General features: G+C 39.6%; 2 protein-coding genes across 6 annotated transcripts in view; one reads left to right on the plus strand and one right to left on the minus strand.

The window, feature by feature from the left end:
- FAM117B (family with sequence similarity 117 member B) overlaps positions 1 to 4,992 on the plus strand; it is a 74,028-nt gene extending 69,036 nt beyond the window's left edge. Inside the window, exon 8 of the mRNA XM_055573127.1 lies at positions 1,060 to 4,992. Coding sequence (XP_055429102.1) covers positions 1,060 to 1,378 — 319 coding nt within the window. The 3' untranslated portion in view covers positions 1,379 to 4,992. The remainder of the gene's footprint in view (positions 1 to 1,059) is intronic.
- Positions 4,993 to 11,785: 6,793 nt separating this feature from the next.
- Positions 11,786 to 23,676, minus strand: part of ICA1L (islet cell autoantigen 1 like) — a 57,786-nt gene continuing 45,895 nt past the window's right edge. For all 5 annotated transcript variants that reach the window (XM_055573146.1, XM_055573149.1, XM_055573148.1 and 2 more), the window contains 3 exons: positions 22,594 to 22,848; positions 21,658 to 21,747; positions 11,786 to 14,765 (listed from right to left, as the gene is read on the minus strand). In XM_055573146.1, coding sequence (XP_055429121.1) covers positions 14,650 to 14,765; positions 21,658 to 21,747; positions 22,594 to 22,848 — 461 coding nt within the window. In that variant the 3' untranslated portion in view covers positions 11,786 to 14,649. The remainder of the gene's footprint in view (positions 14,766 to 21,657; positions 21,748 to 22,593; positions 22,849 to 23,676) is intronic.

The following is a 23,676-nucleotide window of genomic DNA, read 5'->3' on the forward strand; positions in this document are numbered from 1 at the left end:
TCTCTGGCAGTTTGGTAATGCCTTTGAAGTGATTCATAGCTTCTCTGAATTATGTTTTAAAAACACATTAAAGATTATAAGGGAGACTGATAATACTGGAATACAGTCTGTCCCTTATACCTCTCTCGTCCCAAGAACTACATATTTAGTATGTCTCCATGTACGTCACCCTATCTTTAGGTCTCCAGAATCTAGTGCAGACGTGGCACACTTGGATTTTTTTTTTTATTAGGAGAGATGAGAACCATACTTTTATCGTATGATCATACTACCTTTCCCCACCTGAATCTTGATTTATATAGGTTCTTCCATTTGACTTTCTTCTTAATTTTGTGTCACCTCCATGTTACTTTAACAGTTTAAATTTTATATTTTTACTTTTAGGGAATACCACTAACACTTGTATCCTTTTCCAACCATTTGGGTTAATTGTTAAGAGCACCTGAGGAGAGGGAAGGATTTGGCTTCAATAAAACCTTTAGAACACAGGACTGTCATTAGTTTTACTTTGATTTTACATTTACATTATATTATTCAGGAAATCATTATGGCTGTTAACTCGGAACTGTTTCAAAGAGATTTTTAAGCACACTTGGAGAAGCCAAGCCCAGCAAAGTCAGTCACGCAGTGGCAAAGCTCAGCAAAAGATAGACATCTTGAGTCATTCATTTCTTTGCCTTTGCCCTTCAAAATAGTACAGACTTTGGAACAATCATAGTGGAACATATTTTTGTCTTTAAACAGCTGGAATATCTTTTGCTTTAGGAAATTCTTTATTCACATTGGCTGTCTTAGAGCTTCACTGAGATGCCTGAGCATCCTGTGTGGAGCCTGGGCTTGCCAGGGAGCTGAAATCAGCAGTTAAACTCATGTCCTTCCAGCATTCTGAGATGCATAATTCAAATCATGTGTCCTTTGGTTGATGGCATTTGGAGCCTTAGACATAGCTTGAGTTTTGTTTTCCTTTTTTGTGTCTATAAGTTGTTGTTGTTGTTTTTAAAGAAAAAACTTCTGGTGTTTTGTGACTTAAAAGTCTTGGGTTATTTATTCTGTTTCTAGGCCAAAACAACTTCACGAAATCCCGGCCTTTTACTGTCCTGACAAAAACAAGGTGAATTTCATTCCCAAGAGCGGCTCTGCTTTCTGCCTCGTCAGCATCCTGAAGCCACTCCTCCCCACACCAGATCTTACCCTCAAGGGCTCTGGCCATAGCCTGACCGTCACCACTGGCATGACCACCACTCTGCTGCAGCCCATCGCTGTGGCCTCCCTGTCTACAAACACAGAGCAAGACCGAGTCTCTCGAGGAACAAGTACAGTCCTGCCCCCCGCCTCTCTCCTCCCCACACCAGAACCCATTGAGGAAGCAGAAGGATAGGTCCCAGTGCTGTGAGGCTGGAGTTCTGGGCAACTGAGAACCTCCTCGACCCCTTGGCAGCGATGGCATCATGGCTCCTGGTTGGCTGTGAAGTGCCCCAGCTCTTCCACACTGATGTGGCGTGGCGTGGCTGCTGGAAGGGAGTGGCCCCTCTGGAGGCCGGCCCTCAGCGCCGAGCCTGCCTTTGCTTAAAGCACCGGTTGAAACAAGAAAAAGGTATCATTCTTTGCTTTTGGAGGGCCAATATCACGTTTTTTCTTCTCAAATTAGACTTTTTTGGAAAAAAAAAAAAAAACAAAAAACAAAAAAAAAACAAAAAACTGATCCCTGCAAACATGATTCCTGAAGGGAGACGTGAATGATGCTGCAAGAACCATCTTTTCTATGAAAATGACTATTTTATACCAATGTTACATTTTCTGGAAACGTAGCAAACAGGATGTTCTTTGGTGGCCTCTGTTTCTTGTTTCCCTTTCTAGATGTGTGCTTTTCTCAGCTGTTTTCAGCTTTGGGACCAAAGGGATTGTTGACATTTTCCTAGCAATCTTAATCTCATGACTGTGTTCTTTCTCCCAAACAAGAATTGATAGGTTAATAATACCTTGAACCAAGTACATATATAAAAAAGATAAAAAGCAATATGAGTACATTATGTGACTTATGTTTTCTGATGTCAGAAGTTTGTGCTTTGGGTGAAATATTTGTAAAACTGCTGTTTTCTTCACTACTCCTGTACACATTTCACCACGCTGTCAGAAAAATTAAAATCTGGAGACAAGTGCTTTAATATTTTCTCACCCATCATTGGAACTTGGTTTAAAAGTCAGCGAGCCAAAAGGAAACTTAACTGCCCAGTGTTGACTGCTAGCTAGGAGTAAGGAGCCCCTTGGATTTTCTGCGCAGTATTTATCACAGGAACGCCCTTCTGTCCCGCGGGTGTCAGTCTACCTTTAACCGTCACTGTATCATAGCCCCAAGAGATCCTGAAAATGGCTGTGCATGGATTTCCTCCTCTGCTTTTGTGATGTTGTCGTCTTGTGGATTTGGTCTGGGTTAGTAGTTTGCCAGGAGTGTGATCCATTGAATAGCAACCCTTAGTCACAGAATCTTGAGACTGATGTTTCCTTTGTGGTGGTTGGCACTGAGATATGTTGCCTACAGATTTTGCTAGTTTTTGCTCCAACATTCCACACAGAGGGGGAAAAAAACAGGCCAGAAGGGCTTTGGAGCATAAACAGCAGGAATCTTTGAAGAATTTGGGATTTAGGCCGATCTTAACACAAGCACTGCCAGTACCACGTGACAGCAGGCTTTGTGTCTGGAAACGTGGTATTAAGGAGCAGCGCGTTTTAAAGTTACAGCCTTGTTGATAGAAAGCATCCTTCTAAGATCTTCATAAACTACCTTATGATGCAATAATTTAATGTTCCTATACATATTATAGGAAGAGAACATTTAAATACTGTAAAAGGGATTCGGTTCAGAAGGTTAATATGTCAGTTTGTCCAGATATATCCCATCAAAGAAAACCTAGTGGTAGCAATAAATCTTCTGAAAGGACTTCTTATATTTAAGTACCTTTAAAACATCTAAATAATTAAAAATACACCCTGTTAAAAATGGAGATGGATTTAGGCAAGTTAGGTAAACAACATTTGAACAGTCTCAGATTTCAGTTGGTAGGCCTGATGAATTTTGGTTCCTTTTCCACCCAAAACTGATTTAGCTGGAATTAGTACATTGTGGCTTCCAAATTGGAAAAGCTCAGTTATTCAAGGTCTAAGTGTTCTCTGGTGGGTTGGTTTTTGAGAACCTTGATCATTTGACGTTACCATTTCACCACCGAGAACCGCTCTGTGAGAAGTACAGAAAAGGGCAAAACAGATCAGGTGAGCTGGTGTTGAAGGTTGGAAGTTAAAAGTAAGGTTTCAGAAAAATCCCCCATCAGTTTTTGGATTACCTGAATTCTGTTAAATCTCTGTTCTTTTCCTTGCCTCAGACTTACTTCTTTTCCCACCTGGACATGGTCACAAGGGTGTTTTACCAAAATGCCACTTTGTAAAGTTTCTCTTCTTACTCTGTTGTGCACGTTTGTCTAACACATCTTTCTGTAGAGTATTCATATATCCTTAATCTAAAGTAATTTAAAATCAGAATGGGAGACAGTTTTAAGATACTATCATTTTCATAGTCTTATAGGTGGAACTTTTAATGTTTGGCTGTAAGGAGAATGTGAATTTGCAGGTAAATGAATTATATGGCAACCAGACATAGCCCTCGTGTTTGGGAGAAATAGAGCCTGAGGTTTGAAGGAAGGAAAAAAGGTACAAGGTATAAAAAAACTCTTAACTGCCAGTGCCAAAGGGCTAAATTTTAAGTTTATGAGCTTTCTTGAAAAAATATTGATTGTAGTCCATTTAGCTTTTATTTAACCTTGGTGCACAGGTGGTTGACTTTTTTTTTTTTAATGGGTCTACTCTTAATAGAATGCATAATATTGTTTTCTAAAATTACATTCCATAATTATCTTGTTATTCTGTAGAAAACTGTACAGAAGGTAAGTAAATCAGAATAGCTTCAATGGAAATACAATTTAAATTTTTAAAAAATTTTGAATAAATTTACTTCCATTGCGGTAAAAGAAACAGGTGGCTTGTATATTTCAGCAAAAGGAAGCTATTCTCTGGTTATTAACTTTGTCAGTGTTGTTATTTTTACTCTTAAACAGTTTCTTCCTTGCTGTGATAAAAATATATACATTTACTGTTTCTGATCATGACCAAGTCTGTATTACTTGTCAAATTTAGATCTTAAGTTGTCATGGCTTTTGTGAACAGTTATGTTTTTAAAATACCTGTTTTGCTTCTTTGATTAATACGGTGAGCATGGATGCCAAAATTATTTTTTAATTAGGTTCATTTTTTTTAAACTATTTCTGATGTTGGTGACAAGCCAAATCAGCCTTTTAGAAGGTGCTACTGCCAACTGTGGAGTAACTGGCAACAAGGAAGCCCCCACCCCCCTTTTTTCCCCTAATGGTTGGCTTTTACTGGGAAAAGGTATTTAAAAAAATAGCAGAATTTATAGCCTCCTCTGTGTCCATGATTAGGACTGGATTGTCAGAATTTTCTTTTGTTAAAGAAAGTAAAAGAAAAATCGCCACTACTGAATTTATTAAATACAACTCTGAAGATTCATTCCTTAATGCTTAGAATTTTGATGTTTCAAGACTAGACCAGTGGAAGTGCTGTATTTGCATTCAAAAAGCTAAAATACTTAATTTCGCACTTTAAGGTTTAAGTTTTACTCTTCCTAAATTAGGGGTAAGCAGATCAGCCCTGAACAATATTTTGTTTATACAATCCTGTTGATGGATATAATTTATGTTTTTTAAAAGTCTTTATTTTTCATCTCTGTTAAAGCTGTGTAAATCTTTTTCAAATGCAATTTTTAAAGTTTTGTTTTTCTAACAAAATTCTCCCCAAAAACTGCATTTCCAATGGTGATAAATATTGTTACTGTGTACTTATGTATTCCCTATATCTGAACACTTGTTGCTGCCTCACAAGAAAATGGAACTTTTATGTTAAAAATAAAGTCTGTTCTTCTTGAGAGTTTTTTTCTGTGTACTTTTATGAATATTGCCTCAAATGCAAATTTCTTTTCAGATATTTCTAACTTGAAAAAACTTTAGTATATTCTTTTTCACAGGTAGAATAATGAATTTGTGTTAAGTAGCAGGATATATAATATTCTCAGTTGTTCTTCCTTATTTCCTTGCTACCTCCTCCTCCCTCTAGAACTGAGAGTGCCTGGTATTTGTGGTAAGTGCTAAGCAGACATTAAAATATCAGCAAGCGCACTGAACGATGTACCTGTAATTCAGTACTTTACAGGTTGTTAAGAGATTTAGCTGGGGGCAGTCACTTAATTTCATTCTAAATTACACATAAAGGAGTTTTTTCCCTTTTGGTAATTCATTCTTGCTAAGCCAGGTATATTCTTCCTTTGTGACAAAGGTTTATAGATGCAAGGCAGTTGTTGAGGCTGAAGGTTTAGTCTGTATGAAGATTGTATGCAGTATAATCTCTTAGAAAGAAGGGTCACCTTTTAAGTGAAGTAAGTGTCACCATGGCTGCCTGTCATAAAAAGTGGTCACCAAATTACTTTGTAAGAAATTCTAAAAATTATTTCTGGGGGGAAAATGTTAACCATAATTTGGATATATATATGTGTGTGTATATATATACATACATACATAAACACACACATATATAAACACATAATGTAACACAGCATCAAATATGAAGAGAATCTCTCAAACTGGTGTAACATTTTCTTCCATTTTTCTTTTTTTCTGTCTTTTCCTTCCACCTTTAAAGAGGTTGAGAGGAGAAAATTTAGATCTTAAGTTGGGTGTGCCTAACTTTCTCTGTTTTATTTTTTTGCTTTGATTCATTAATATTAAATATACCCCCTCCCCCCAAAAGTTTTTAGGTCTATAATGATTCTTTCCCTTTAATTTCTTTTAAGTGGCTGGTTGTGAAATACTTAGCATCCCCTTCCTAGGAGTTCCCTGCTGATGTATATCATTTTTTCCCTTGCTAAGATTGTTTGCTTTTTAAATATCTTTATTTTAGACCTCTATTAGAATGGGCTTCCCTGATGGCTCAGACAGTAAAGAATCTGCCTGCAATGCAGGAAACCCAGGTTTGATCCCTGGGTCAGAAAGTTCCCCTAGAGGAGGAAATGGCAACCCACTGCAGTACTCTTGCCTGGAGAATTCCATGGACAGAGGAGCTTGGTGGGTCACAGTCCATGGGGTTGCAAAGAGTTGGACACGACTGAGCAACCAACACTTTCACTTCTATTAGAACATGGCAGGATATCACAGGTGGTACAGTGGTAAAAGAATCCACCCGCCAATGTAGGAGACTCGAGACGTGGGTTTGTTCCCTGGTTCAGGAAGATCCCCTTGAGTAGGAAATGGCAACCCACTCCAGTTATTTTTGCCTGGAAAATTCCATGAACAGAGGAGCCTGCCAGGCTCCAGTCCATGGGGTTTTAAAGAGTTAGACACAACTGACTGATGATATAATATAAATAACCTTTGTATCTCTTTAGTTCAGTGTTTTCAAACTGTTTGGGTCTTGAAATGAATTATATAGGTCTAGCTAACTTTTTTTTTTAATGAAATATAACAAAAAATATAAGTATATTCAGACATGAGGGGAATAGTATTTGTATGTAAAGCTTTTGCTAGCCTTGAAAGTGAAAGTGAAAGTCAGTCCTGTCAGACTTTTTGCGACCCCTTGAATATATAGTCCATGGAATTCTCCAGGCCAGAATACTGGAGTGGGTAGTCATTCCTTTCTCCAAGGGATCTTCGTAATCTAGGGATTGGGAAGGGATCTGACCAAGGGATCAAATCCAGGTCTCCCACATTGCGGCCAGATTCTTAACCGGCTGAGCCACTAGGGGAGCCCTTAGTAGCCACAGGGATACATATGTACTAGGTTGTAAAGTAAAATACATTTCTTATTGTGAGTTATCATCAAAAATGATTTGAAAAATACTGTTGTAGATACAACTTTTGTATATATGTGTTTTGGGGTTGGTCTGCTATCTTAACAGGGAGACTGCAGTCTTTAAGAATACTGTTTCTACTTCTTTTTAGTAGCTATCTCCAAATTGCTGGTTTTATTTAAAAATTTCTCTTTAGTGGTTTGCATCTTCCTCACATGGAGCGTTTAAGTCCATATACTCTTTGTTTGATTTTATACAGGAGTGTGGGTACATCATACTAAATCATTATGTTCTGGAGAAGACTATCACGGACCTCAGGGCTTCCCTGGTAGCTCAGTTGGTAAAGAATCCGCCTACATCGCAGGAGACCCCAGTTCGATTCCTGGGTCAGGAAGATCCGCTGGAGAAGTGGATAGGCTACCCACTCCAGTATTCTTGGACTTCCCTTATGGCTCAGCTGGTAAAGAATCCACCTGCAATGTGGGAGGCCTGGGTTCAAACTCTGGGTTGGGAAGATCCCTTGGAGAAGGGAGAGGCTACCTACTCCAGTATTCCAGCCTGGAGAATTCCATGGACGTATAGGCCATAGTGTCTCAAAGAGTTGGACATGACTGAGCGACTTTCTATCATGGAGCTTTGATGGCCAAAAAACCAAGAGTATGACCATTCATCTCAGTTCCATGCCTTAAGCAGTTATTTTTGAGATCATTGGGATCATTCAGAGGAGATCCAGGAAAAGCCCAAGATTTAGGGCCACAATTTGGGAACTAGTTCTGGCTCTGCAGCTTAATGGTCATGGGATCTTAAGCAAAGAAGTCACCTCTTTGAACTTCAGTTTTCTTATGTGATTTCAGGAAGTGCTGATGACCATGCTAGTCAGTCAGATGGCCAGCGAGTGTGAAAATAACAAAACTGGAAGCAAACACATGTTATCTTCTCCTTTCTCTTTTTTTTAGGTAAGTTTATTCATTCCTTAGAATTCTAAGCCACAAGTTGTTGATCAGGGAAAATGATCCCATGAAAATTCATTTTACCTTGTAAAGTATAATACAGTCAAGGGTGTTTAGCTGAAATCATAATAAAGGTAGGTAACACTTTCTGCTAGCTTTCCATGTGCCAGGCTTAGTGCTTACAGAACCCTAGGAAGCCAGATACTGCTAGTTACTATCTTAAAAATCACAAGATCAGAATTAGATTAACTTATCCATGGTCCTATATCTGAGAAATGTCAAAATCTGGCTTTGAACCAAGTCTGACTCCACAATTTAGACTTAACCACAAAGCCTTACTGCTACTTCTGTAACAGTGACATTAATAAAATATAAGTGTTCGGTATCATTGCAGATTATGTGCCCTTGGGTCACTGCCTCATTTGTTCTTTGTGGTATTCATTGGTTCAACTGCTGGCAGTTTGGTTCAGAGGGCAAAGAGAAAGTAAGCTGGTTACACATCAGTTCCTGACCAAGCAAGTTAGTGACACAAATCCTCAAGCTCTGGTTTTTAATGTTGCTACAGCTGCAGAAATTCAAAAGAAATATTGTCTTTAATTTGAGAAGCATATCTTTTAGGGGCTTCCCCGGTGGCTCAGATGGTAAAGAATCTGCCTACAATGCAGGACACCCAGGTTTGATCCCTGGGTTGAGAAGATTCGCTAAAGAAGGGAATGGCTACCCACTCCAGTATTCTTGCTGGAGAATCCCATGGACAGAGAAGCCTGGCAGGCTATAGTCCATGAAGTCTTAAAGTGTCAGAAACAACTGAGTGACTTTCACTATCTTTTTTAGAGAGGCAAAAAGGGGCTTTCAATCACATTTTTGGTGAATTTTTTTTTAACGTGACTTTTTGAGGTAAAGACTTAGTAATTTTTAGTCTGTTACTTTGCATGCCCATTTCAGACAGACAGTAAAATCACCCAGATGACAGTTTAGTTCCTATGTAACATTAATAGGAGTTACCCCTAGATGGTCAGGCTGTGGAGGATTTCTTGGTCTTCTACTTTTCCAGACTTTTTAAATGAGAGAGCATTATTTTGAAATGGGATAAAGAAATTTTTTTTAAAGGTAGTAACACGCCCTTCAAAATCTTACCTGTTAACACTCACCTCACCTTTATCTCCGGTTTGTACTTACTTTTTGGATGCTGAATGGTTTTATTTACACCACTGAGTAGAGAACCATGTCTTGAATGTAGATGCCAAGGACAGTTCTGAATGAACTCTGTGTGTGCATGCTTAGTCACTCAGTTATGTCCAACTCTTTGTGATGCTAATGGACTGGAGCCCACCAGGCTTCTCTGTCCATGGGGGTTCTCCAGACAAGAATACTGGAGTGGGATGCCATGCCCTCCTCCAGGGGATCTTCCTGACCTAGGTGTCAAATTCACATTTCCTGTGTCTCCTGCATTTTAGGTGGATCCTTTACCCACTGAGCCATCGGGGAACTCTTTAGTCTTCTTTTTTTTAAAAATTATTTATTTATTTTAATCATTTATTTATTATTTATCATTTATTAATTTTTTTTACTTTACAATATTGTATTGGTTTTGCCATACATCAACATGAATCCGCCACAGGTGTACACGTGTTCCCCATCCTGAACTCCCCTCCCACCTCCTTCCCCGTACCATCCCTCTGGGTCATCCCAGTGCACCAGCCCCAAGCATCCTGTATCCTGCATCAAACCTGGACCGGCGATTCGTTTCTTACATGATATTATACATGTTTCAATGCCATTCTCCCAAATCATCCCACCCTCTCCCTCTCCCACAGAGTCTAAAAGACTGTTCTATACATCAGTGTCTCTCTTGCTGTCCCGTATACAGGGTTATCGTTACCATCTTTCTAAATTCCATATATATGCGTTAGTATACTGGTTTGGTGTTTTTCTTTCTGGCTTCACTCTGTATAATCGGCTCCAGTTTCATCCACCTCATTAGAACTGATTCAAATGTATTCTTTTTAATGGCTGAGTAATACTCCATTGTGTGTATGTACCACAGCTTTCTTATCCATTCATCTGCTGATGGACATCTAGGTTGCTTCCATGTCCTGGCTGTTATAAACAGTGCTGCGATGAACATTGGGGTACACGAATCTCTTTCCCTTCTGGTTTCCTCGGTGTGTATGCCCAGCAGTGGGATTGCTGGATCCAGTTCTATTTCCAGTTTTTTAAGGAATCTCCACACTGTTCTCCATAGTGGCTGTACTAGTTTGCATTCCCACCAACAGTGTAAGAGGGTTCCCTTTTCTCCACACCCTCTCCAGCATTTATTGCTTGTAGACTTTTGGATCGCAGCCATTCTGACTGGCATGAAATGGTACCTCATTGTGGTTTTGATTTGCATTTCTCTGATAATGAGTGATGTTGAGCATCTTTTCATGTGTTTGTTAGCCATCTGTATGTCTTCTTTGGAGAAATGTCTAGTTCTCTGGCCCATTTTTTGATTGGGTTGTTTATTTTTCTGGAATTGAGCTGCAGGAGTTGCTTGTATATTTTTGAGATTAGTTGTTTGTCAGTTGCTTCATTTGCTATTATCTTCTCCCATTCCGAAGGCTGTCTTTTCACCTTGCTTATAGTTTCCTTTGTTGTGCAGAAGCTTTTAATTTTAATTAGGTCCCATTTGTTTATTTTTGCTTTTATTTCCAGTATTCTGGGAGGTGGGTCGTAGAGGATCCTGCTGTGATTTATGTCGGAGAGTGTTTTGCCTATGTTCTCCTCTAGGAGTTTTATAGTTTCTGGTCTTACATTTAGATCTTTAATCCATTTAGAGTTTATTTTTGTGTATGGTGTTAGAAAGTGTTCTAGCTTCATTCTTTTACAAGTGGTTGACCAGTTTTCCCAGCACCACTTGTTATAGAGATTGTCTTTTCTCGATTGTATATCCTTGCCTCCTTTGTCAAAGATAAGGTGTCCATAGGTTCGTGCATTTATCTCTGGGCTTTCTATTTTGTTCCACTGATTTATAGTTCTGTCTTTGTGCCAGTACCATACTGTCTTGATGACTGTGGCTTTGTAGTAGAGCCTGAAGTCAGGCAGGTTGATTCCTCCAGTTCCATTCTTCTTTCTCAAGATCGCTTTGGCTATTCGAGGTTTTTTGTATTTCCATACAAATTGTGAAATTATTTGTTCTAGCTCTGTGAAAAATACCGTTGGTAGCTTGATAGGGATTGCATTGACTCTATAGATTGCTTTGGGTAGTATACTCATTTTCACTATATTGTTTAGTCTTCTTTTAAGTTGCACATAAAACATGGGAGAAGATAGACTGTGACCCATCCTAACAATAAGCATTTTTCTTCCCATCCTGCTCTTTGGTATATTTAAACGGACCCTTATTGTTGTGTGTTTTAAATGCATTACTTTCAGTACTGCTGAATTGGTTAACATGTTAAAGTTTGTACTTTAAAGTTAAAGTTTCCCAGTTTAATGTCTACATCCCAAGATTCTGGGTGTGTTTCACTGCTCAAGGTAAGGAAATGCAGGGCCCTGCCAGTGCTATGGAAGATAGAAGTAACTGGATCAGTTAATCCTGGCTTTCATATCCTTCCTGTCAGCAAATCAAGTTAAATAATATGGCTTATATTTCACTGGTTATTGCGTCCAGGCTCAGAACTTTGCTGTTTAGTATTTTGTATTTTGTTACTAACAGTATTTAAACAAAGAACACACATTCTGTTATTTCCCATATCTTACAAAGTCCCTCCTGCATGAAATAGAAAGAATCAGTCTCACAAGGATATTAATTGCCCTGGTTTTATTTTCATTCTATGGTATCTATATCATTCAAACTACCTTCTTACTACTATGGTCCTAAGGTAAAAACCAACGTTTTTGAATAGGGAAAAAACAACTAGATTTGTATTGAACACTTTAGAAAATAAACTTTTTAATGCCATCTTATAATTTTATTATTAATAAAAGAGGCTCGGAAAAATAGCACATTCAAACTTCCTTTGTTTACACACAGTTAAGACCTTTACATTTCCAGATGGTCTGAAATACAAACACTTTTTCATTGTGCAAATACTGAAACCTGTTTTGTTAAAACAGGTTGTTTCTAATCATATCAGAGTTATGTTTTACAATTAATGAAAGATTTCAAAAAATACAAAGTCACACCAATTTGATCTTAATCTGCCCTAAAGTTGGTTGAAGAAAGATGAGGCAAATTTTAGTTCTTCTGGGGGCTTTTCTAAGTTTAAATGCATTTTTGTCTGCTATTAAAAAGTATAAGATAGCTATCCCCCCACTCAATATAAAAAGCATTCATTTATTTTGATAAGAGTTGTTCTCAGCTCACCCTTGGTTAAGGTTAATTCATTTATTTATTGAATGGTGGTTCTAGATTTAAGCAAATAGCAACTGACCACCTTTCTGTTCTGTGTTTATCCTGTCCTTCCTTTCACTCCTGACTGAATATGTGCTTGGTTTGCTATTACACCTATTTTAGGTGTAATACAGCCAAATTTCTGTTTCTGGCTCTTAAATTAATGATTGAGCTTCAAATAACTAACCCTGAGGAAAAATAAAGTTTTAAATGTGCACTTCAAAAATGGAGTCATTAGACTTGCTGAAGTTATAACTGGACTTTCTAAAGGCAGTGTTGCTTTTGGGTTAAATGAGCAAATGGATACTCTGTTGAAAGCAAAAATGTTAGAGAAACTAAGAACTGAATAATAAAAATTCTGATGTTTCTATTTTTTGATAACCTTTGCTCTTGGAAAACTGGGGGGCAGTATCCCCCCTACATACACTGTCAGGGATTTAGGCCTAGGGAGAGTACTGGTTTTCCTCTGCACTGAGTGTCTTTGTTTACGCCATAACAAGGACTGCTCTGCATGGATGTGAGGGAGCTATACAAGTATTTTTTAACTAATGCATTAGTGAAAATTAATAAGAGAAAAATGGCAAAACTCAAGACTGCATTTTCTGAGGTGCTCCCAAAGTTGAGAGCTCAGAGTGACCATGGATATAGACTTTAGATTGTGATTCATAATCATGACCCCTGGTGATGGAATTTTGGTGGAACAACGTACTACACTCTGGCGAATTTCACTGAATAAAAAGGGAGAGTTACAAAATGCTTCTTAAGGGTTAAACCAAGTAAATATGAATAAGCACGTGAAAATATTTTAAGGAAAGTTTTACAGAATCTTTTAAGTCCATATTTCTGACCCTCAGTTAAGGTCTTTCTAGCCAGCCACTACTTGACCACAGTTGTGGTTTTCCAAAGAGCCTGTGGGCAGCTCAGATTGCAGTCAGGCCAGACTGCTATGGATGGGAAGTGGACTGCTGTTTACCTGCCCTAGTCCATTCCTAAGAAAAAGTTTTTTCTATATACAGTGACTCAGAGATTACAAGCAATTCTCCTGTAAATAACAGTTAAGCTTGCTTGGAACTAGGAGTATAGTGAAATCTGCTGTGAACATGTTCGTGAAAATGGTCACTTATGCAGATACAATGGACTGGACGATGATGAAACAGGACCGGGTGAACTGCCTCAGAACCCAGGCTGGGCAGGAAGAAAGAACAGGACATAGAGTGACTGTCTACAGTGGCTGTGCTTATATCAGCATATACTTCAACTTCCATTAAAGGAACTGCCTTCTGATACTTAAGACTCTAAACCTTCCAAGGGTAAGTTTGTCCTTAGTAATCAAACAGAACCTCAGCTAATGTCACCCACAGAAAAGTGAAAAAATGAAAGACTGCTTTACTGATGGTATAGAGCTTTCTGTAACTGTGCCAGAAAGTATTCTGGGTTAAATCATGTTGAGAAATACTGGGTAAGTATAGCACATCTGTTCGAGGGTGAGTTAATTAGATTTTTCCCTCATTCAAGTAGACGTTTCTGGGTGATTGCAGGAATACGACTGCCAGTTGCCCAGGGAGTATCCTCCCTGGCCTTCTTTCAGGCAGCCTGTGAATACAGCGCACTGTGACGGCAATGTGTGAAGACTTAGGCCTGAAGACAAAATGAAGTACAAGGTCTGAAATACTGTTGGACAGTCCTGTGCTTTATAAGATGGGAAGAGAATTTTCTGTTTCTACAGAGGGTGGACTTAGCAAATAACTTGTCCTGCTACTTTCCCCAAAAAATTCAATAATGAAAATGGAGGGTGTCCATGATTTTGTATGAAGGAAAAGAACTGAGATACTACATTTTAGCCTCCAAGTGGAGAGAACAAATACCAAGTTTCTCTGTGATTTTATCAAAGAAAACTGAGTTCTCAAATCTTATTCTACCTTTCTAAAGACAAAACTAGTCTTGTTTCTAGTGCTATGTTCCACAACAGAAAATCCCCCCTGCCAGTGTTGTATTTAAAAACCAACCCCAAATCACAACCCAGTTTACATGCTGTCCTTTATCTATATATAGAAATCTCACAGCCAGCAAGGCAACTCATACATAAAAGGTTTTCCAAATAAATAAACCCAATCCCTACTGACAATTATCCCTACCTGTTATTCTAAGTTTTGGTATCAATTTCAGACTCAATAGTTTCTAAAGTTTTCCATATATTACCAACTGCTGCAAATCCAAGATATTAAATAGACACTTAATGTATAAAAATGTGGTTGGTCCTTACCATCTGTCCTTACCATCTGTCTAAAGTTGGCTGTCAAGTGTTAAATTTGCAAACACAACGTCTTCGTGTGTGAGTGACAACATAAACTCCTTTCCACTAAGGCAGTAAGTTGCAAAACTGGTGTCTCAAGGCCATTGAAGTGGCATCGTAACTTCAGTCAAGCATTAAGAAGTTCATCATCTGAGTGTCCGATAGCATCTGGGTTTGAAAGTGGATCCAAGTCTGCAAATAGATTGAACCAGGCTGACATGTCTTGGTTACCACTGTTGGGAGCTAGTAAAAAAGAAAAAAGAAAAAAAAAAAAACACATTGAAGAGTCCCAGATTTTTAAAAAATCACATCATTGTACCACATTTATAATTTTAAAGTAGATGCTGCTTCTTTTGAATCAAATTTAAGACAACTGACAAGAATAAACATCGATTATGTCTCCTTGAGGATAATTTTGAAAAGCTAATTGCATGTTGCTCTGAGGAGGACTTGATTAAAAGTGAAAAGGCAGGAAGTAATAGAAGACTCTCAGATAAGGCTCAAGGTTAAAAGTAACCTTTGTTCCTACACTTGCAAACTTAGTCTTGGAATACATATTTATTATCAAAGTAATCTTAAAATATAGATGTAGGGAGGAAACAATCCCCTAATCCTGTCTCTTAGCAGTTGTCCTTTTCACTTACAGTTGTTTTGTCTTTTCCACATGTACTTTACATATTTTTGATAAATATGGAGTGAATTATGTCTCAGATACAACTTCCTGTTAACCAACTCTCTCCCTGTGGAGAATGGAAAATTGCATATATGGATAATCTACAAGTAATGGGCAGATAGTCAAGAATAATACATTTATGCTGAAGGCTGGGACTAGTGAAAGACTGTTCAGTGGCATAGACAGTGGGTCATCTCAGAAGGCCAGGGGGTCCAGAAAGCAGGGCTAAGACCCAGGGGACAATCCGAAGATTATATATGAGACCAGAGATGCAGTGGACAGAGGACGGAAGGCAAGCCAACTCACGAGGCTAAAGCAACCCTCTCTTACAAGCATGGCTATCACTTTACACAGAGGAGGGGGCTGGAGACTGGGCTGTGGGGATCCCAAGCCTCAGGGATCCGGACAGAGTGAAAGGCAGCTTTGTGTATCCAGTTCTGTTTCTGGGAACCCCAAGGTAGTGTCAGTGATGCCCACACAAAATTCTGGCTCTGAGTCCTGGGTGTACTACCTACTAATAAGTAATAATGAGCAAGTCATTTAACCTTGGGTCCCCTTGCTTCCTCACTTGTAAAGATCATATAATTTATTATTAAACCAGGATACTTGAGAGGAAGTAGGGCGGGGCGGGGCTTTTAATAATTAAACTTGAAGAACAGTGTCAAGCAGGACATTTATTTGATCATTTCATTAACACCTAAACTCCCTCAAACAGCTGTTGAGAGGTTCTGATGAGCATACAAAAATCGTACAGTATTCTACAAATGTGGCATGGTTTTATATTTATCTGTCACAGTGGGAAATGAAGGTCTTAATTACATTATTTTCATGGGGGCTTTCTTTGTGCACTTTTCTTGCCTACAGAGATTCTTAGAGGACAACAAGTAGAGGGTGAATGAGTGAGTCAGGTGGCGCTAGTGGTAAAGAGTCCACCTGCCAGTGCAGGAGGCCTAAGAGACATGGGTTCGATTCCCTAGGTTGGGAAGATCCCCTGGAGGAGGGCACGGCAACCCACTCCAGTATTCTTGCCTGGAGAATCCCTTGGACAGAGGAGCCTGCTGGGCTATGGGTGGCCCAGAGTCAGACATGACTGCAGCGACTTAGCACGCACACATGTATAGAGAAGAAGAGCCTAAATAACTAAAATTTTCATACAGTAAAAGCAACCATAAAAATACCAACATCAAGAAACAGAACATGACCACTCCTTAGAAGCTGGCACCCTTCCGGTCACTACTCACACCACCCTCACCCAACCTCTCACCCGGCATCACAGATGAAATAAACACCATTGGGGCTGTTAGCAACAGTGCCGTCAAAACATCCTTTTGCATCCGTTTTGTTCAACAGTTGAATGCATTTCTGTTGGAAAAGTACTTAGGAGTGGAAAGGTACATGCATCTTGTGGTGCGTATATTTCAGTTTTAGCCAGTTTTCCAAATGGTAATAATAATTTACACTCCCACAAGTAGTGTCCAAGTTCTTCCATATCCTTGTTAGCATGAGTGGTTTTCAGTTTTTATTTAAGCTGTTCTGATAGGTGGGTAATGGTATTATTGCATTTTTGGTTTTCGTTTGCATTTCCTTAAGGTGGATCAGCTAGTCAAAGAACTCACCTGCAATGTGGGATACCTGGGTTCAATCCCTGGGTTGAGAAGATCCCCTGGAGAAGAGAAAGGCTACCCACTCCAGTATTCTGGCCTGGAAAATTCCATATACTGTATATAGTCCATGGGGTTGCAAAGAGTCAGACATGACTGAGTGACTCACCTCACTTCACTAATGACTAATGAAGTGGGGGGTACTTAATGAGTGAATTTTAAAATTGTTAACTTTAATTTTTATTAAAATTCTAAGGCTTAATTTTATTGTAGCTTTTTGCTGAAAGCTTTTCCTCCCTATTCTCCCCCCACTAAGCCTCAAGGATTATAAGCAAATAGCAGTGTTCTCAGTATCTCAGCTTTTTTCTGTTCAGTGGTAAAATTTACTCACTTTTTTAATGATTAAATATAATTAAGTTTTAGTGAGTTTAAAAAGAGAAAACTAAATAGTCTGAATCCCTAAGGGTGTCTGTATTCAGAATTGGCTGCTGTGAATCTGTGATTTGCTTGGAATTGACAGATTCCCCAACTGATTTATCCCAAAGTATTAGGAAGAATAAAATAGGATTCCATGACTCCACAATGATACATATCAACAAGTAAGTAAAAGTGAGGACAAGACAAAGCTTTTCTGTACAGCAGAACGCCAACTGGTAAACGTAGAAGGAATGACCAAACAGAAACCTATCATCTGGCAACAACCACAGTTAACAGAGGTTTCATGCAGGAATTATCAAGGAATGCTGAGTTAGTGGGAGAAACTTTGGTAATCAGAAACAACCCATTCTCACAGTTTCAAAATATTTTTCCACATGATAATTATTCATCACAAAGGAAAAAATAGAATAGTAATTTGATAGTGAATAAACCTGGCAGACACCACCTTAACCAAGTGATTGAAGTTAATAGCATCGTAAGCAACGGAGCAAAAGAGGCACTCTGTGCCTCCTGGTATGGCTCCCTAAGAACACACATCGCTCCTGTGCTGCTCGTCCTGACAAAACGCACAACCTGAATCTATGAGACAGCGTCAGATAAACTTAATTCGAGGACTATTCTACAAAATAGACCACACACACACACAAAGCCACAACAATGGAAGGCAAAGATTGAGGAACTGTCCCAGATTCAGAGGCTAAAGAGACTTGACAACAAATACAGTGTGATCCTGCATTGGATCCTGGATTGGTCTAGGAAAATCTCTTTTTCTCTTGTTATAAAATACATTATATAATTTATAACACTACTGTATTTTATAACAACTGAAAGAATCTGAATAAGATCTACAGATTGGATAACAGTAGTAAGGTAATGTTTAATTTCCAATTTTGATCACTAAATTGTGATTATGTAAAAGGATGTCCTTCTTAGGAAACAGATGCTAACGTTTTTAGGGGTGAAGGGCATTATGTCTGCTATTTAAGTCTCAGAATAATTTCAGTTCACAAGAAATTACATATACTGCACACACAGAATAAGGCAAACACGGTAACATTTTTTGAAATCTAGGTGGGAAAATATGGGAATATTTGGTACTATTTTTGCAAGCCTTTCTGTAGGTCTGAAATGGTTTGAAAATTTTAAAATATTGATACTACAAAGATTTAGATGTCAGCCTAAAAGTGCTCCCACTGGTCAACATGGGGACAATTTGAGAACCAAAATGATTAAGAACAGCAGTGATTATAAACCACAGAAAAAGTACGAATCCATTCTGACAGTGAACACATATGTAAATAGGGAATAAGAGATAGTTTTCTGCTTACAGCAGAAGGGATAGGCCACTCATTCTAGTATTCTTGGGTTTCCCTGGTGGCTCAGACGGTAAAGAATCTGCCTGCCATTCGGGAGACCTGGGTTCAATCCCTGGGTTGGGAAGATCCCCCTGGAGGAGGACAATGGCAACCCACTCGAGTATTCTTGCCTAGAGAATCCCCACGGACAGAGGAGTCTGGAAGGCTACAGTCCATGGGGTCACAAAGAGTTGGACACAACTGAGTGACTAAGCACACGCAGCCCTGGGCAGGTCAGTCAGTCAGTTCAGTCGCTCAATTGTGTCCTACTCTGCGACCCCATGAACCGCAGCACACCAGGCCTCCCTGTCCATCACCAAATCCCGGAGTTCACTCAGACTCACATCCATCAAGTCAGTGATGCCATCCAGCCATCTCATCCATCCTCTGTCATCCCCTTCTCCTCCTGCCCCCAGTCCCTCCCAGCATCAGAGTCTTTTCCAATGAGCCAATTCTTCGCATGAGGTGGCCAAAGTATTGGAGTTTCAGCTTCAGCATCAGTCCTTCCAATGAACACCCAGGACTGATCTCCCTTAGGATGGACTGATTGGATCTCCTTGCAGTCCAAGGGACTCTCAAGAGTCTTCTCCAACACCACAATTCAAAAGCATCAATTCTTCGGCGCTCAGCTTTCTTTAGGAGACGGCAACGGCACCCCACTCCAGTACTCTTGCCTGGAAAATCCCATGGACGGAGGAGCCTGGTAGGCTGCAGTCCATGGGGTCGCTAAGAGTCGGACATGACTGAGCGACTTCACTTTGACTTTTCACTTCCATGCATTGGAGAAGAAAATGGCAACCCACTCCAGTATTTTTGCCTGGAGAATCCCAGGGACGGGGGAGCCTGGTGGGCTGCCGTCTATGGGGTGGCACAGAGTTGGACACGACTGAAGCGATTTAGCAGCAGCAGCAGCAGCTTTCTTCACAGTCCAACTCTCACATCCATACATGACCACTGGAAAAACCATAGCCTTGACTAGACAGACCTTTGTTGGCAAAGTAATATCTCTGCTTTTTAATATGCTGTCTAGGTTGGTCATAACTTTCCATCCAAGGAGTAAGTGTCTTTTAATTTCATGGCTGCAATCACCATCTGCAGTGATTTTGTAACCCAGAAAAATAGTCAGCCACTGTTTCCACTGTTTCCCCATCTATTTGCCATGAAGTGATGGGACCGGATGCCATGATCTTAGGTGGAAGAAGCCAATTGTATGGCACGTGAATTATATGTCAATAAGGCTGTTTAAAAAATGTGATTAACAGATGAGTGGATAAACAAAATGTGGTATATCCATACAATGAAATATTATTCAACTTTAAAAAGGAAGGAAATCCTGTCACATACTACAACAAGGATGAACTTTGAGGACATTATGCTAAGTGAAATTAGCCAGGTACAAGAAGACAAGTACTTGCAGGACTCTGTGTATATGAGGTGTGTAAGGTAGTCAGATTCATAGAAACAGAAAGTAAAATGGTGGTTACCAGGGGCTGGGAAAAGAGAACAGGAAGTTACTGTTTAATGGGTACAAAGTTTCACATTTTTCACAGCAATGTGCATATACTTTACTGAACTGTACACTTAAAAATGGCTAAGATGCTAGATTTTGTTCTGTGTTTTTACTACAATTTTTAAAACAGTGTGGAGAGAGTGCTAGGGTTGGAAAATCATCACTTTTCACCCGTAACAGGACAGGCTGAATCAGGCAAAAAGCAAAAACGGATGCTAAACCTAAGTGGAAATTCTGACAAACAGAAAAGCAGGACGTCTCCCAGGTTTCACATGTCTTCCCACAGACTGCTCAGTAACTGTCAGGGAGGACAGAACAAAATAGTGACCATTCAGGAGAAAACCTGGACAACCCCCTGGGTGAGTGGTCAACGTGACACCCCTAAGGGAGAGGGGGACAGCTCCGAGCTGTGAAACACTGAGAAAGAACATCACCTATGTGTGTTACAGTCAGGATAATCTGACTAGATGTTCAGGAAAACGAACAACCTAAATTTAATTACAAGGAGACCTCAAATCAAACTGAATAAGGAGCCTTCTATTAAAAACAACAGTGGAGCAGAAAGACGATTTTCTTTTAAGATGCCCATGTCCAAAAAAATCAAAAGTTGTGGAAACGTTTCAGATTAAAAGAGTCTAATGAAATATGGCAACTGAATACATTACATGACCACAGACTCCCCCCACCCCCTGTCCTGCCAGGCAGACTCAGGACAGTGCTATCAAGGACATTACTGGTCAACTCAAACACAAGATACAAATACTTAGTAGATTATAGAAAAGCGTGTTAACATTTCCTGACATTACAGCCATGTTGTGGTTGTGCGAGAGAATATACCTGCTCTCAGGAAACACAAGCTGCAGCGTTTAGGAGGAAAGGGTCATGGTGCATGTAACTTACCCACAAGTGGTTCAGATAAAACAACACGTGCATTACACACATGCCTGTATAAAGCAAATGGGATAAAATGCTGACAATAGGGAAATCTGCATGAAGGTGTTCTTTGTGCCATTTTCATTTGTGAAATATTTCTGTGTGTCTTAAATTCTGTCCAATTAAAAAGTTAAGTCAACGTCAGTGACTAGGATTAATATGTATAAGATCCTGTAAGACAGGGAATGGGTCTTTTTTCTATGTATATCCTACATGGTAATTACAACATGAACCAGCTCTGCAGACAAAATACAGTGAGTACTCCATATATGTTAGCAATTACTATGTACCCGGTCCTGTGCTACAAGCCTGAGTGTGTTCTCTGTCAACAGGCATCCTGTGCACACAGAGCATGTTCTATTCTAATGGCATTATCCATTATCAATAGACTTTAACACAAAACATAAAAGACTGAAGTAGAGGATAAAGTTTACCATGGCAAGCCCACAAAGTCTAGTCATTGCTTTCCACAGTGAGGGACAGCCAAATACAGCTTTCATTTTAATTCATTATTAACAAAATAATTTTCTGGACAATATGAGGCAAAGGCTATAAAATGATTCTTTTCTAAATTTACTTGAATTTGACTTATTATGATGGCAGATAATGTAAATAAGTAACTTACACTTTGTTAATTTCTTTGGACTCTGTGAAGGCACTGGCTGGTTATCAATGTGTGACAGAGGAAATTCCAATCCCCCATGGGAGGCCCAGCCTGGGGAGAGAAATAATGAATTATGCATTGTTAATCAAGTGGGAAATAACAACAGAAAAACAAGGGAAAAAATATCTAATGAAAGTCCTCCAATCTTTGTACCAGGGTAATATTCCATAATATAATTAGGGTTTGGGAGACATGTTAGGTGGAGTCACAGTAACCCAGGAAACCAAACGACGTTCTAAATGGAAGAGGAGTGGGAAATCTGAGACACAGTTTAGAAATGTAATTGATAGGACTTAGGAACCATTATCCAAGTGGGGAACAATATGATTCCTAAGGCGTCGGGCTGGACACAGGACGGTGGAACAGCAGGTGAGTGGAGAGACTCCCTGACATGTAAACAAAGCAGGTGGCCCTTTCCTGCTCCCAGCTTTCCACACAGCCCTCCACTCCCGCCGCCTTGCCCGGAAGGCTGTCATGGAACCAGCTCCGGAGTTGTTCCCTTTTCTTTTGTCATCTCTGAGCTCACAGGAAGAGAATGCATCAAGTTTTGCTAGGTGGAAGAAACAGTGTCACCTGCCCTAGGCAGGGATAACTTCGCAGATCAAGAATTTTTAAACAAGACACTGGTTTTCTATGTAGAGAAGATACCTGGGAAAATCAATGAAGAAAATATGGGGTTTAGGGGAGGTGGCAGGAAAACAGCCTTTGTTTCACTCTCCTTGACAGACACCAGTGATATCTGTTGTTTTTCTTGTTGACTGGTGTGACTGAAGATGTTATCTAGCAGTACTGAAGCTAACTTAGTTTCCTTGTTGATTTCAGCATCCACATGTACCTAGTTTTGCTTCACAAATATACAGCAATTCAGGGGTGTCCAAATGTTGCACAGACACTTACTGTTGAAAGCTCCAGCAGCATGAAGGCCAAGGTCAAAGAGCTGTGAAGGAAGGAATCCTGCGGAGTGAGCAAGAGGCTCAGAGCCCCCAGAAGGCTCCTGGCACTTGAGACTGGCCTTGGGGCTTCCAAAGACAGCCTGGCATTCCTGGGAAGATTCACCAGCACTCCAACAACCAGGACTTAGAAGGCTGTTCAGAAACGAGAATTCCTTCTCAAAATCATCTTCCAATGAATCTACTGGCAAATCTTTTGCAACTGTTGAGTGAACATAAAAACAAAATGGCTTTTATCTTTTCAAGGAAATAAGAGTAGGATATATGGCAAATCAAGTTTGTTTCATTCTCATATTAACATAATTTTAACAAATAAAGTGATTAGAAGTTTATGTGAAGACAATTTCTAATTAGGTAGGCTACATATCAAAATTCTTAAAGAATTCTTAAAGAAATTTGTGGAAAATTCTTAAAGAAATGGGAATACCAGACCACAATTGGAGAAGGAAATGGCAACCCACTCCAGTATTCTTGCCTGGAGAATCCCAGGGAGAGAGAAGCCTAGTGGGCTGCCGTCTATGGGGTCGCACAGAGTCGGACACGACTGAAGCGACTTAGCAACTTAGCAGACCACATTACCTGCCCCCTGAGAAATCTGTATGCAGGTCAAGAAGCAATAGTTAGAACCAGATGTGGAACAACAGACTGGTTCCAAATTGGGAAAGGAGTACATCAAGGCTGTATATTGTCACCCTGCTTATTTAACTTATATACAGAGTACATCATGCAAAATGAGCACAAGCTGGAATCAAGACTGCCAGGAGAAATACCAATAATCTCAGATATGCAGATGATACCACCCTTATGGCAGAAAGCAAAGAGGAACTAAACAGCCTCTTGATGAAAGTGAAAGAGAAGAGTGAAAAATCTGGCTTAAAATTCAACATTCAAAAACAAAGATCATGGCATCCGGTCCCATCACTTCATGATAAATAGACGGGGAAACAATGGAAACAGTGACAGACTTACTTTCTTGGGCTCCAAAATCACTGCAGATGGTGACTGCAGCCAGGAAATTAAAAGACACTTG

This window comes from Bubalus kerabau, chromosome 3 (assembly GCF_029407905.1).
Source record: "Bubalus kerabau isolate K-KA32 ecotype Philippines breed swamp buffalo chromosome 3, PCC_UOA_SB_1v2, whole genome shotgun sequence".
Taxonomy (NCBI): Eukaryota; Metazoa; Chordata; class Mammalia; order Artiodactyla; family Bovidae; genus Bubalus; species Bubalus kerabau.